The sequence below is a fragment of the Nyctereutes procyonoides genome, unplaced genomic scaffold (assembly GCF_905146905.1).
Source record: "Nyctereutes procyonoides isolate TBG_1078 unplaced genomic scaffold, NYPRO_anot_genome, whole genome shotgun sequence".
In the NCBI taxonomy this organism is placed as follows: domain Eukaryota; kingdom Metazoa; phylum Chordata; class Mammalia; order Carnivora; family Canidae; genus Nyctereutes; species Nyctereutes procyonoides.
The window spans coordinates 2,008,589-2,025,398 of NW_026575041.1; the positions used below are offsets into that span (position 1 = coordinate 2,008,589).

The window sequence follows — 16,810 nt, forward strand, 5'->3', positions numbered from 1 at the left end:
ATTGCTCTTGGTCTATCTACATATGTGATAAACTACACAGAATTTAATATGTACACACACAAATGAGTGTATGTAAAACTGGTGTATTCTGAATTAGATTGGTGGATTTTATTAATATAAGTTTCCTGGTTATAATATTGTATTATAGTTATGTAAGATATTACCACTGGGAGAACTAGGTGAAGAGTATAAGATAGCTCTTGGTATTACTTTTTACAACTGCATGTGAATCCACAACTATTTCAAAATAAAAAGTAAAAAAAAAAAAAATTTAACAAAACCATACCTCTTCCCTAGACCTAAAAATATAACACTGTACATCAAGAAAACTCTAGAAACGTGATACATAAGCTCATAATTTAAGATTAATTTATACAGTAAGTAATAACAAGGAGAAAATATAGTTTTTAAGAAGTAAGTGTTCCATATAGTGCTGCTCTCGCTAATAAGAAGGGACAATATCCTAACTGCAGGTAACAGAGGTAAAGACAGGGAAGATGACTGATTTCAGTCCAGTCACGGTATGGTAAGAACTGCAATACAACTGCAGCTTGAGGTACCCATAGGTGAGGGAACTAAGGATTAAGGAAAGGAGAAATGGCCAAAGATGAGGAGAGAAAGGTAATCTGGTGCCAGGTTTCTTCATGGCTTTTAAAAAATACCTTGGGGGGGCACCTGGATGGCACAGTTAGTTAAGTGTCCAACTCTTAATTTCAGCTCAGGTCATGATCTCAGGGTCGTGAGACTGAGATCAAGCATAGTGTGGAGCCTGCTTAAGATTCTCTCTCTCCTTTGCCCTCTGCCCCTCCCTCCCTACTCATGTTCTCTCTCAAATAAATAAATAAATATTAATTAATTTAAAATTTTCATCCCACTGGCAAGAAGAAATACAGATAATATTCAAGCAGGGGAGTTACACTAGGCCTATTTTACAAAGGGAGTTGGTGGTACTGTACCCAACTGAAATAATGAAAGGAAGAGATCACAGGCAGAGAAGCAGCTGCTTAAGATTCCTAAGACAGGACGAGATCTAGGAAGAAGTCAAATTTGGAGGTAGTTGACTTTTTGATTCCTAAGCTGACGAGTTAATAAAAAACATACAATCATTACTAGTTTATAGACAATATATAAAGACAGAAAAAAGACATACAAGATTACTTTAAAAAGTCACTAGAGAGCTAAGGGAACTTTGAGAAATGCTTTTATAGAAAGGACTTGCTATAGTTTGAATGTCTGTCCCCCCAAAATTTGCATGTGGAAATCCTAACCCCCAAAGATGATGATATTAGGAGGTGAGGCTTTTGGGAGGTGATTAGGCCATAAGGTAGATTAGTGCCCTTTTGAAAGAGACCCCACAGAGCTCCCAAACCTCTTCCACCATGTAATGACACAATATAAGTTGAAAATCCTACAACTCAGAAGAGAGACTTCCCCAGAAACCAGGCTGGTCTCAGCCCCCCTGACCACCAGAAAGATGAGAAATAAATTTTTACTTAAAAGCCATCCAGTCTGTGGTATTTTGTTTTAACAGCCAGAAGAGACTAAGAGCTGAAAACTTGTCCTAAAAGACTAAAGAAAAAGATCCAAGAGAAAGTAGTGTCACCGTTGTTTAGTTTTAAGGCAAATGGGGGTGGTTTGATGCCATTAAATAGTGTATGTTTCATCAGACTAACAAATATTTTAGAAGACTAATCACATGTTCTTTCAGTAAAAAATGAAAATTCTAATCAACTAGAACAAATGTAAAATACACTGATACACAGTTTATGAAGTATAATTTACAATGTCAGAATTTATTTTTTTCAATGTCAGAATTTAAATGTATAAACCCTTGACCTCGCATTTCCCCCTTTAAGAATTTACACTAAAAAAAAAATTTACCCTGTAGATATACTTTCCTAGTCCACAAAGATGTAACTATATGCAAACATGAGTTATCCACTAAAGCATTATTTGCAATAGTAAGAAACTCAATAATTACCAACAAAAAATGGGTAACAAAACTATAGTCCACCCATACTATAATACTAACACAAACATTTAAAAGAATGGAGTACCTGAATGTACTGGCATGAAAGGTCTAAAACAGACTTTTAAGTGTGGGTAGGGTAGAGTGGAGTGGTGGAAGGAGTTACAGAAGTATATGTATAGAGTAATTCCAGTTCTGTTAAGAAGAACAAAACTGTTTGTGCTTATGTTTGTGTCCCACAGGAAAGAAATGGAAGGGTCATGTGCTTTTAACAGTACTTACTCTAAGGGAACAGCAATGTGAATAAGAGAGGCTTGGGAAAGAAGATGAGGCAGCACTTTATACTCTGTTGCACATGCATTACTTTGATAAGAATTTTTAAAGTACAAATACAAATATAAATACAAAAAAAGTTAAAAGAGAAATTTAAAACAACTAGAACCAAAATAAACTCCTAATAAACAAACAAAAAATTGGCAATTGCCATTCTCACCCTCGATCTTGATCTTTTGATTATCTTTTTCACAAGGCCACTATTACCCTCTTAGCTACCTAAATTTATAAACCTAGGGGTTGAGGGGACAAGGGACTCAGCAATCAAAAAAAATGAAATTTTACCATTTGCAATGATGTGAGTAGAACTACAGAGTATTATGCTAAACAAAATAAGTCAATTAGAGAAAGAGAATTATATGATTACACTCATATGTGGAATTTCAGAAACAAAATAGAGGATCACAGGGGAAGGGAGGGAAAAATTAAGATGAAATCAGAGAAGGAGACAAAACATAAGAAACTCTTAACTATGGGAAACAAACTGAAGGTTGCTGGGGGGAGCAGGGTTGGGGGGGATGAGGTAACAGAGTGATAGGCATTAAGGAGGGCAAGGATGTAATGAGCACTGGGTGTTACATGCAACTGATGAATAACTCAACTCTATATCTGAAACTAATAATACACTATATGTTAATTAATTATATTTAAATAAAATTAAAAACAACAAAAACCAAACCTTGGGGTCTTTCTATAGTCCTTCCTCTCCCTCTCTCTAACTTCATTCTTCATTCACTAAATATTTACCAAGTGCTTTCTATGTTACAAGAGCTATTTTAGATACTGAGAAAACTAATTTCTAGTTTGACAGTTATAGAAACTGTTTATAGTTCATCTCAGAACAAATATGATAGACACAAAAAACAAAACTCTGCCAAATCAATTTTAAGTCCTCTAGTTTCCATCTCCTAAAGATCTACTGAAATCGTCCCTACAAACTAATTTCTACTGCTAATTTTCATTGTTCAAATAAGAGACAAAGAGTAATTAAATTCCTGCAATTTTATCCTTTCCAAATTCTTCTTCACATATCTTTAATCCACCTTCATACTATTAAAAGTCAAGCTAACATGTATTTCCTCTCGTGGAAATTTTTCAATGCTTCCATTATCTTCTGAATAAGAAAATAAACTCTGTCTGATATGCAAAGTATTTCCTGATGCCTGTCTATGTATTCTCTGGGTCCACTTCTCCTCTCACCCTCCAACCCACACACTTCACACCAGCCAGGTGGACTGTTCAGTTACCTAACATCCATATTTTCTCATGCATCCATGCCTTTAAGGTGATACTTTTGCTTAGAATTCCTTATGCCCAGCCTTGGCAAACTCCTGTATATTCTTTACGACTCAGATCTAGAAGCCTTGGTTTCCTCTTCAGTCCTAATTTGCCTCTCCACTCCTAACACAATACCACAGCTATTTATAGTAGCTATCTCCTGTAACTTCAGTAAGCACAGGCACCACACTTCACATTTTGATCCTAAAATATACTTTAACAGCTAGTATATAGTAGATATTTTACATCTACCTCATGAATAATGAATGAATCAATGATTGTTTAAATAGCTGTGTGACCTTGAGTAATAAAGTATATAACCCAAGAGTTAGTTTCCTAATGTATAAAAAAAGGATGATTATATGTACCTTGCAGGGTTGTTTTCATTATCATGAGATTAAGCTGAAGTTCCTAGCATGGTGTCTGGTATTTAGTAAATATTTAGTAAAAGCTGGCTTAACATACTTTTAGAAATAAGATTGTATAAGCTAGCCAGAGAGCAGAGCTCTCCTTACTTCTTTGGTAACCTTAATCCTGAATTTCAAACAAGTTTAGAAAATAGCCTATCTATAAGCTGGAGTACTTCTTTATTCTCCAGCCAGTAATCTCTTCCTTAGTCAGGATTTCTTCATGCTAGTAATCTAAACTATTTAACATTCTCTCACTCAAGGTTTTTGCTCCACTTTCTCTTTTGCTTACAATTTCATCTCTTCCCCTCTTAGTGGAATTTTAAAGATACTGGAAAGTCCACAAGAAAATCTCTAGCTTTTTTAGTTTCCTGTTTTGCTTTAGTAGTCTATATTGCAATTATACACATCTATTACTTATAGTTGATGAAGCCACTTTCCATGTTATCAGTCAGTCCTGCAACTGTGAAGAATTATTATAGTTTATTTATCTTTCAGTCTTCTTTTTATTTATTTATTTTTTAAAGATTTTATTTATTTATTCATGAGAGACAGAGAGAGAGAGAGAGGCAGAGACAGAGAGAGAGGGAGAAGCAGGCTCCATGCAGGGAGCCCAATATGGGACTCGATCCCAGGACCACGGGATCAGGCCCTGAGTCAAAGGCAGATGTTCAGCCACTGAGCCACCCAGGCATCCCTATCTTTCAGTTTTCTAATGTTGTTAAGAATTTATCTGATGATATCACTCTTCACTGACAATACAGCAAACATGATTTCATATTCAGATTCCAAGCCATACACCCGAATACTGAATTCTTAATTATCTTGGATTCTCTGCTATTGTGTCATGGGCATTAGTTTTAACTGCAAACTCTGAAATCTTGTCTTTGAGTTCTGGTTCCCTTATACTAAGGACAGTTTTGATCATAAAAGCCAATAAACACTGCCATATTAACTTCAAAAAAAAAAAAGGACATCAAATCCTACACAAAATCACAAATAATTACAAATACTTTAAACATATCTGTAGGTCACTGAAGACACAATTTATATTCCACTGTCATCTATCTTCTTTAAAATCTGTATGTGGGATACTGACTAGCCAATTTCTGGATACCCTGTTCTGTGTGTGTGTGTGTGTGTGTGTGTGTGTGTGTGTGTGTGTGTAAAACTTAGAAACTCTTTTCTGTAGGCTCACAAAATTCCATCTTTCCAAATTTAGAATTTCAGAATTAAAGAACATGACAGAACACTATCATCTTGTTTCATTATTGTTGCAATAATGTGTTTCATCTGTAGATCACCAAGGAAACAATTCACGTTCCGTTGTCATCTACCCTCTTTAAATTCTATATGTGAGTAAATTGATCAATTAAGCAAAACACAATCTTGGCTTAATACATAAGGAAACTGTTTTATAAGTATGACTTACATATGTTGTGGAACATTAACATCTGATAATTTTGAAATTATGTCTAAAAACATAGCAATGAAAAGTAATTTTTTAAAATACTGAAGTCTACATTATCTACATGTGACATGGCTCTAAACGAAAACAGTTTTAGAGAAAATAAGCAAGATCTATTAACTAAGTTACCTGTAATCAATCCGATCATCAGCTTTTATTCCAGGCCAATCTCTCTTCAGATATTGACTAGCCAACTTCTGGATACCCTGTTAAAAAAATATGTATATACATATATTTTATAAAAATAAGTACTGTGCCACGAAAGAAGCTCTTTTCCTTAAAATACATTGCTCCAAATCTTCTCTTTCCAAATGTAAATTTAATTTAGAAGGACCAATGATAAATGGTAGAACATTGTAACTTGTTTCATTATTGTCACAATCCTCTCTCATTTCCATTTTTAGGGAAGGGGGAGTCTAAGAATGAAAAAAATTGGAACTTAGTTGATATGCTTTTCACTTCACACTACCTGACCAGCCATAAAAACAAACTACCTCTGGAATATCATAGGGAACACATCTGTCCACTCCACAGAGCTCTGATACACAGCTTGACAACTCAATTTCCCACCATTCTTCTGCTGTGGCATGTACTGCATTTCTAAATCCAAACTCTCATCTTATGAAAGGCAACAACCAACAAATTCTGTTTGGAGCAGACAGATACACATTCACTTATAAAATTAATGAACAAACCTGGTGCTAACTATTCCATATTAGTCATTTTGATTCAAGACAGATTTTAAGGGCTTTTTTTTTCTTTTTAAATAATACCATGGCACAAATCATTTCAATAAAGAAATTAATTTTACAAAGAAATATACCCACTTATTGTTATCCATACAACATGAATGTGGAAAAAAACCAATATTTATCTTCAATAGGTACAGTGGGTATCAGGATTTGAAAAGAGAAGACTATTTTATTGGCAAGTGAGGTTAAACTACTCACTCTGAACACAGAATGTATTACTTTCAGATGGGAATATATGTGGTCCCCCATTCAGTGTACTGGATTAGAAATCATATACTTTAGGATACTCATCTCTACATGCAACTTCAAACAGAATAAATCAAATGCTGAGATGATGAACAATCACATTAATTAACAGATTGCCTACTTTAAGCAGAGACTGCCCAAGTAAAATCAATGCTGTATTCTATTATACGGCACCCTCCTATTAAGGTCTCTGCCAAATCAAAATGGCATTAAATCCATTGTTGAATTAAATGCATTGTTGAATGCTTTTATTTATCATTATTTCAATGAACCTAAAGGGTAGCAGGAACTGTAAAGAAGCTCCTATAAATCTCAAGTTCCTCCTAAGCTTGGCAATAGTTGGATTTTACTATTTCAAAGTACTGTGTATTCTAAGAACTCACATAAAACTGCATATTCACAATACTTCCATTTATATACCTTGTACTTTGAGAAGCCCAATTACTAAGTCTTACCTGAATTTGTACAGTATTTTTTCACCTCTGTACCTTCTTCATACTGCTATTTGCATGAAGTATCGTCCTATCACCCCCATTTCTACCTTCTGAACTCTCACCACCGCTTTAAGCTGATTTTTAAATTTCCTAACCCAAAATATTCAAAATTATATACAGGAAAATATCAAAAATTCTATTGCCTAGGTATTTTAATTTCCTCAAAATAGAATAGCTCATCATTCTTTCTGCATTAGCTGGAATTCTTTTTTTTTAATATTTTTAAATTTATTCATAAGAGACACACAGAGAGAGGCACAGACATAGACAGAGGGAGAAGCAGGCTCCTCGCAGGGAACCTGATGTGAGACTGGATCCCTGGGCCCAGGGTCACGCCCTGAGCCAAAGGCATATGCTTAATCATGGAGCTACCCAGGCATCCTAGCTGGAATTATTTTTTAAAGAACTTCCTCTCCTGAGCTATTTGGTTATCCTAAGGTACAGTTACTACAAGAAAGGTAAGATAAGTATTTGATTGTTCAGTTTTGCCCAAACATGAACGATGAATTTTAAAGTAACATTATGAACTCATATATTTTAAATAAGGAATATGTTTCAATTTATTGCACTCACAACTCTTTTAATTCTCTAATTGTTACACCTGTGGTCAGTAAGGAGTCCCTCCCAGTTGGTTCCACATCATGACCCCAATAAACTTTGATAGTTTATTTGTTGCCTTTTACAGTTTCTATTCCAGATATTCAGTAAACTAGTTTTCTAAGAAACTCTGATTCCTTTCAGAGAGAAATGAGATTTAGAGACCACAACCTATGCACTTCTTATCCTTCAGGTCTTTGTATCCCTCTAAGGTTTTATTTAATCATTGTATACAAAGCAGCTCACCCTTCATCCAGTTACTCTCTCACATTACCCCCATTTATTCATAATCCTCATTATGTTGTTATTGTCTGGTTTAAATATATTTTATCTGTTTACTGAGTATAAACTCCATCAAGTAGGGATCTTATCCTTTTTTTCCAATCACAGTGCCTCCAGACTATTGCAAAGAAGCTAGCACTTAGTTGCTGTTAATAATGTTCACTGACAGGGACGCCTGGGTGGCTCAGTGGTTACGCATCTGCCTTTGGCTCAGGGCATGATCCCAGAGTATGGGATAGAGTCCCACATTGGGCTTTCTGCATAGAGCCTGCTTCTCCCTCTGCCCATGTTTCTGCCTCTCTGTGTGTGTGTCTCTCATGAATAAATAAATAAACCTTAAAAAAATAATGTTCACTGACTGCACAAATAAATGCCACCTACACTATTCTATTTCAAATGTATAATATCCAAATTCCTTTTGTGTTTTTGCCATTCTGAGTTAGAAATGTCTAAATAAAAATTTCTCTGGTTCTTCACTTTTCCTCAGGGGAGGAAAAAAAAAAGAACCAGATTTTTAAGATTATGACCAGGTGGTTTTAATATAATAAGTAAGTTCCTTTGTAAAATTACAGTCAAATTTGACCATTTCCACTATTGGAAGAAAACATATGTGTGGACACTCCAAAGTCATGAAAAACAAAAGTACCAGAAATTTATTCCATACACATAAGGCACACATTAATTTTTGTGCAGATTCAAATAAATAAAAACTCATAATATGTGGATACGAATAAGAAGTAGGTAACATAAATAGGAGGTAACACATGGTTACTACCAAATAAATGTCAATATGTGATTTAATTCCTAGGTGAGGAAAAGATCATCTGATATTTTCTTAACAAATTACATCTAAATGATGTAATTAGCTGACTTATTCAGTTTAATTACTGCTTAAGTGGTTGCAGAACATTTCATACAGATCATGGGATACATAATATGAGCCTCAGATTATGAGTAGGACTAAGAAGGTAGAATGACAGCACTCAAAATTTATATAAAACAAATGAACTTGACAAGCATTTCAACAGAATTATCTTAACTCTGTTAGGTCTTGTTGAGAAATTGGGCATCTAAGAGGATACATAATTTACTTAAAATCAATATAGCTAGTTAGGCTTGAATTAGAATCCCTACTTAACATTCTAAATCTTTGCCCCAAAAAATCATTTTAGAGTGGATTTTATCTAATTCTTTATAAAATTTCTGAAATTACTTAAACTAATCTTTTTTTGTGCATTGTAAGTTACAATAGCAATTTCTAGAGCTCTGAACCACAAAGTTGAACTGTATTAAACTGAATGAGCCCTTTAGAGATGTGATGAGGGATTCATGAAATAGATAAACAGTGAGATCTTTAGATGAAAGACTTTATTCAAGCTACTTCACAGAGGCAGGAATCATGACTTCTGTGTGCTCCATGCAGCTGTTCAAGATCTATTCTGTATGGATGCTCAAGAAATACTCCAAAAAAAAATACTCCATGGCCATTATAGGAAAGGACTTAAATAACATTTCATGTGTCTGAAAGCATTCTGTACTTAGCTGGTTTCCCTTTAATGTTATACTTAAAGTTATGTCCAATGAATAAAAAGTTTGTATATATAGAAAATAAAATCTATACTAATAAAGTAGCTAAGAAAAACAAATCTATGGCTAGAAATTTCCTACAAAAAAATTTTTTTAATCATTCCCTCATGCCACAACATTATTCTCTAAAACTGGTGCACTAGACATATAATATTTATTTATATTTATTTGAGCATCACTGATGGATAACGTTCATTTGATTTCCAATATAGTTTACTCTGCAGCAGTGGTTTCCATAAAAATGTACTATCAATATACTCTTTGGAACATCCAATAACATCCCATTCCAACTTTTTAAAAAGCTATCAGTGTCTGATGTAAGACTTGCTTTGTTTTACCTCTCAATAACACTTGCTATATTGCTCTAACAAGTGAAACAACACAAAGAAAGCCACTGTTCAGTAGATACTGGGAAATGAACTGATGCCTTAACCTTTTGCCCACCTACCACAGCAAGCTGAGCAAGAGTGTGCTCCAGTGCTCTCACACAGGTTATTCTGTACCCATTCCATCCCCTTAACATAGAGAGAAACTAATATTTAAATTTTCCTAAGGGTAGATTGCTCTTCATAATTATAGGACACAATGTTATCTTTTTGAAGATTTTATTTATTCATTTGAGAGAGAGAGTACCTGCTGAGCAGGGGGAGAGGCAGAAGGAGAAGGATAAGCAGACTCCCCCCTACCCAAGGAGAGAGCCCAAAGTGGGGCTCGATCCCTGGACCCTGAAAATCATGACTTGAGCCAAAGTCAGACGCTTCACCAATTGAGCCATCAGGTGCCCCATGCACCATGTTATTTATATACTACACACCTTTTGGTTGTGAAATTCCCAAGATTATGCAAATGACTTATAAAAATCAACAAATCTGGGCAGCCCGGGTGGCTCAGCGGTTTAGCACTGCCTTCAGTCCAGGGCGTGATCCCGGAGACCTAGGATGGAGTCCCACGTCAGACACCCTGCATGGAGCCTGCTTCTCCCTCTGCCTGTCTCTGCCTGTATCTCTGCTTCTCTCTCTCTCTCTCTCTCTCTCTCTCTCTGTCTTTATGAATAAATAAATAAAATATTTTTATAAATAAATAAATAAATAAATAAATAAATAAATAAATAAATAAAAATTAGCAAATCCGTTGCATAAGCTGGACAGTTTTCAAACTGATATAAATTATACAACAATTGTCTTTATTATTCTTTTTTTTAATATTTTGTTAATCTTTTTTTTATTTATTTATGATAGTCATACAGAGAGAGAGAGAGAGAGAGAGAGAGAGAGAGAGAGAGAGAGAGAGAGAGAGGCAGAGACACAGGCAGAGGGAGAAGCAGGCTCCATGCACCGGGAGCCTGACGTGGGATTCGATCCCGGGTCTCCAGGATCGCGCCCTGGGCCAAAGGCAGGCGCGAAACCGCTGTGCCACCCAGGGATCCCTGTCTTTATTATTCTTAAATTACTTTAATAGTAATGGAGAACTTCCCTTCTACCCTTAAGGAAAGTTTTGAAATATTTTTCATTATTTTCTGTGATACATAATTACAGTAAGCATTAAATTAATCTTTGTATTATTTTAAAGTACATAATAAATATTAATATTAATCTCATATATTAAACATTAAGTACATATTTTAGCCTTTTCCCTTTAATCAAAAAAGATTAATTTTTAAAAAAATAATTACATAAAAAAACAAGATCTAATGACTTGTCCTATCTGATTTGAGGACGAAACAATGAAAAAAAGATGACATTCAACACTTATTCATGATTAAAAACTCTCAAGAAACTAGAAACAGAAGGACCTTTCTTTAACCTATTAAGGGTGTACATGAGGGAATCCCTGGGTGGCTCGGTGGTTTAGCACCTGCCTTTGGCCCAGGTAGCGATCCTGGAGTCCCGGGATCGAGTCCCGTGTAGGGCTCCCTGTGTGTAGCCTGCTTCTCCCTCCTCCTGTGTCTCTGCCTCTCTCTCTCACTCTCTCTATCATAAATAAATAAATAAATAAATAAATAAATAAATAAATAAATAAATAGATAAATAAATAAATAATTTTTTTTAAAAAGGGTGTACGTGAAAAACCTACAGCTAACATACTTCTAATGGAGAGTAAATGTTTTCCCCCTGAGACTGGGACAAAGAATGTCCTCTGTCACCAGTCCTTTTCAACACTGTACTCATAGTTCCACCTAGCACAATAAAAAAAGAAAAGGCATACAGATTGGAAAGGAAGAAATAAGACTATTTTTACTTACAGATGATGTGACTGTCTACATAGAAAACTACAAAGAATCTACCAAAACAAACAAGCAAACAAAAAACCCCTCCTGGAATTAATACTTGAGTTTATCAAGGCTGCAAGATACGAGAACAACATAGAAAAAAGGCTGTTTTCCTACATATTTGTAATGAAAAATTAATGTTTGAAATTTAAAAACATTGCATGATAGCATTGGATAAAATATGAAGTACTTAGGTATAAATCTAACAAAATATGTGCAGGAGTGTATACAGAAAATTCCAAAATATTGATGGAAGAAATCAAAGAAGATCTAAATTAATGTACAGATATCTGATGTTAATCAATTGGAAGACTTCATATTTTTAAAGATGTCAATTGTTTCCAATATGATCTATACAAATGAAATCCAAATGAAAATTCCACAAAGTTTTTTTGTAGATATAAACAGCCTGACTTTAAAATATATATGGGAAGATAAAGGTATCAGACTAACCAAAACAATTCTGAGAAGTAAGAACAAAGTCAGAGGACTCCAATCACCTGCATTCAAGGCTACTATAGCATAATGTTACAATAATCATGATCTCAGGGTCATGAGATAGAGCCCTGAATGGGGCTCCATACTAGGTGTGGAGCCTGCTTGAGATTCTCTCTCTCCTCCCTCTGCCCCTTCTCTGTTCACAGCAAACACACACACACTCACTCTCTCTTTTTCTCTCTCTCTCTGTCTCTCTCTCTCTCTCTCAAAAAAAAAATAAGAAGGTCCTCCAATGTCTTTGTGTCACTCCATTCAGACTACAGGCATTATTACCATTATAGCACTTAAAACAGAATCATAAAAACACATTTAAAAAGATGTTTCCTTGAAAAGTTAGTTATAATAACAGATTTATCATCTTAAGTTAATTTACTGTGTTTACACAAAACTCTAACGTTGCCTTTAGTATACATAAGAGACATAAAAGTCATCTGCCTGAAATTAGCTTAGTTCTCCACTTAGTGTTGCTATTATGACAATTTCATTAGAGGAACTATATGCATAAATCCTGTCGGACTTAAACAGAGAGGACATATTAAATGTCCAGTTCATTTAATACTGTTGTCAATATAAGCAGATAACATGGAAGTTTGCTTAATAAAAGGTATCTTCCATTTAAGAGGCACAAGCCCAAAGCTACCAGGTGTTAAATATTAAATGTCAGTTATTTAATCCTTTTCATGTTCACTTCAACCATTTTCTTCCCTCCAGTCATGTTTTCTCCTATAGAGTTTCCCCTTTATTTCCAAAGCAATTTATATGCAAGTTTTAATAAAGAGAAAATCCAATGGACTAAAAGACACTAACTTAGCTTACCTCTAATATTTCAAGTTTTTACTTCACTTTGTAGGTTCAATAGACTGCTTAAGTAAGAAATGATGGCTATACTTTTATGAATTTTTTCTTTCCCTCACATTTTGCATTTCTTTCTAAATTTCTAGAAGCTATTAGTAAGAAAAACATTTTTCACTGTGTATTACAGTCATCTTCCAATAAAGATTAATATTTGTTGGCAAAAAAACAAATTTAAAGGAGCTTATTTGATAATATTTAAGACATTATCAAATGGAAAACAAATTATGGCTTATAGATTTTTAGAAAACCATATCTGGGGTCATCACAATGCCAGATTTCAGGTTGTACTACAAAGCTGTGGTAATCAAGACAGTGTGGTACTGGCACAAAAAAAGACACACAGATCAATGGAACAGAATAGAGAATCCAGGAGTGGACCCTCAACTTTATGGTCAACTAATATTCAACAAAGGAGGAAAGACGATCCACTGGAAGAAAGACAGTCTCTTCAATAAATGGTGCTGGGGAAATTGAACATCCACATGCAGAAGAATGAAACTAGACCACTCTCTTGCACCATACACAAAGATAAACTCAAAATGGATGAAAGATCTAAATGTGAGACAAGATTCCATCAAAATCCTAGAGGAGAACACAGGCAACACCCTTTTTGAACTCGGCCACAGTAACTTCTTGCAAGATACATCCATGAAGGCAAAAGAAACAAAAGCAAAAATGAACTATTGGGACTTCATCAAGATAAGCTTTTGCACAGCAAAGGATACAGTCAACAAAACTAAAAGACAACCTACAGAATGGGAGAAGATATTTGCAAATGACGTATCAGATAAAGGGCTAGTTTCCAAGATCTATAAAGAACTTATTAAACTCAACACCAAAGAAACAAACAATCCAATCATGAAATGGGCAAAAGACATGAAGAGAAATCTCACAGAGGAAGACATAGACATGGCCAACAGGCACATGAGAAAATGCTCTGCATCACTTGCCATCAGGGAAATACAAATCAAAACCACAATGAGATACCACCTCACACCAGTGAGAATGGGGAAAATTAACAAGGCAGGAAACCACAAATGTTGGAGAGGATGCAGAGAAAAGGGAACCCTCTTACACTGTTGGTGGGAATGTGAACTGGTGCAGCCACTCTGGAAAACTGTGTGGAGGTTCCTCAAAGAGTTAAAAATAGACCTGACCTACGACCCAGCAATTGCACTGTTGGGGATTTACCCCAAAGATTCAGATGCAATGAAACGCCGAGACACCTGCACCCCGATGTTTATAGCAGCAATGTCCACAATAGCCAAACTGTGGAAGGAGCCTCGGTGTCCATCGAAAGATGAATGGATAAAGAAGATGTGGTCTATGTATACAATGGAATATTACTCAGCCATTAGAAACAACAAATACCCACCATTTGCTTCGACGTGGATGGAACTGGAGGGTATTATGCTGAGTGAAGTAAGTCAATCGGAGAAGGACAAACACTGTAAGTTCTCATTCATTTGGGGAATATAAATAATAGTGAAAGGGAATATAAGGGAAGGGAGAAGAAATGTGTGGGAAATATCAGAAAGGGAGACAGAAGATAAAGACTCCTAACTCTGGGAAATGAACTAGGGGTGGTGGAAGGGGAGGAGGGCGGGGGGTGGGGGTGAATGGGTGATGGGCACTGAGGGGGGCACTTGACGGGATGAGCACTGGGTGTTATTCTGTATGTTGGTAAACTGAACACCAATAAAAAATAAATTTATTATTAAAAAAAGATTTTTGGAGCAATATATATATATATAATTTATTGACATCATTAGAATCACTAAGCATTGTTTAAATTATAATTTTTTTTCAATTTTTTATTAAGGTTTTATTTCAAGGCTTGAATTAGCAGATACCTACTTACAGATACCTCTGATCTGAAGGTTTTTACTGGGGGGAAGACAAACTGGTTACTGTTGCTTTTACACAATAAGAAAAGTGTTCTATTAGCATGATTGAGCTGCCTACTTGATTCTCAAAGACAGCTATGAAAGCAAAGCAGTTCCTCCTTCAGAGCAGAAACTGGAATGTATCAAATCAGCAAGTAAATAATTTCATGTACTTGACTCTTAATGATCTCAAATTAGAGGGCGGAAAATCGAAAAGAAATGGCCAAACCGTGAGTGAACATAAAGGCCAGCAAGAAGAATTCTTCATCTGCCTTGTTAGATGAAAAACCTAACTAATCATTAAAACTAATATTTGAGGGCTTACATGTGCTAGATGCTTCACATTTATTAACTATTTATTTCACATTTATTTAAAACTACCGCCTTATGCAATAGACACAACAAAAGTTTTTTTTTTTTTTTTTAATTTATGATAGGCACACAGTGAGAGAGAGAGAGGCAGAGACACAGGCAGAAGGAGAAGCAGGCTCCATGCACCGGGAGCCCGATGTGGGATTCGATCCCGGGTCTCCAGGATCGCGCCCTGGGCCAAAGGCAGGCCCAAACCGCTGCGCCACCCAGGGACCCTCACAACAGAAGTTTTAAAAGCCTTAAGTAATTTTTATAAGATCATCCAAATAGGTAAGCCTGAGTTCAAATGCAGGTCTTTCAAAGTTTAAAACACTTTCTGATCAGTCAATTCATTTTACTATAAACATAGACTATATATTTTAGCTAAGAGTCTTCTAAAAGTTTTTTAAAGAACAGGACTATAAAAATCTAACACAGTTCAATCTCTGCTCAGTAAATAACTGCTAAACTGAATCATTACTCACTTTGGGGAACATTTATACATTTTTAAATCAGTAAGAGTTTATTTTTTAGAGCAGTTTTAGGTTACAGAGAAATTAAACAAAGTACAGGGTTCCCATATACCTCGACTATAGAGACTGCTCTATTATTAACATCTTGTATTAATATATTTGTTACAAGTGATGAAGCAACACTGACACATTAAAACCCATAGTTTACATTAAGATTCACTATTTGTATTGTACAGATATTCTATGGGTTTTGCCAAATGTACAATGTCATGTATCCACCACAGCATTCTCATAATAAACCCTTCAACTCCCCTGTGCTCTACCTATTCATCCTCCCTTTAACCCCCTCCCACCCAACACTTGGCAAACACACTAATCATTTTATTGTCTCTATAGTTTTACCTTTTCCAAAATGTCACATTTTTGGAATCATACATCCTGTATTGTAGCCCTTTTAGATTGGCTTTGTTCACCTGACAATATACGTTTAAAGTTCCTCCACATCTTTTAGTGGCTTAATGGTTCAGTTCCTTTTATCATTGAATAATATTCCATTTTCTAGATACATCAGTGTTTATTAATCCATTCAACTACTGAAGGACATCTTGACTGCTACCAAGTATGATCAATTATGAATAAAGCTGCTACAGACATTCATGTACAAGTTTTTATGTGAACTTAAGTTTTGAGCACATTTGATCAAATACCAAAGTGTCCAACTGCTTAATTGTATGATAAACTGTGCTGAACTTCCAAAGTGGCTGTACCATTTTGCATTTCCACTAGCATGAATTATGAACGTTCCTGTTGCTCCACATCCTAGCCAACATTGGGTGGTTGTGTTTGGATTTTCACCAAACAAGTGTGTAAATATCACTTGCAATTCCTTAATAACATATGATACTAAGCATCTTTCATATGGTTATTTGCTATCTACCTATCTTCTTTGCTGAGGTGTCTATGAAGGTCTTTGGCCTACTTTTTAATTGGGTCATTTGTTTAATATTGAGTTTTAAGATTTCTTTGTTTAATCTAAATTCAAGTCCTTTATCAGTCCTTTACATG

General features: G+C 35.2%; 1 protein-coding gene across 1 annotated transcript in view; it reads right to left on the reverse strand.

Annotated features, from left to right (window-relative positions):
• FCHSD2 (FCH and double SH3 domains 2) overlaps positions 1 to 16,810 on the reverse strand; it is a 318,404-nt gene that overhangs the window by 172,730 nt on the left and 128,864 nt on the right. Inside the window, exon 4 of the mRNA XM_055320838.1 lies at positions 5,585 to 5,661. Within this exon, the coding sequence (XP_055176813.1) occupies positions 5,585 to 5,661 (77 nt within the window). The remainder of the gene's footprint in view (positions 1 to 5,584; positions 5,662 to 16,810) is intronic.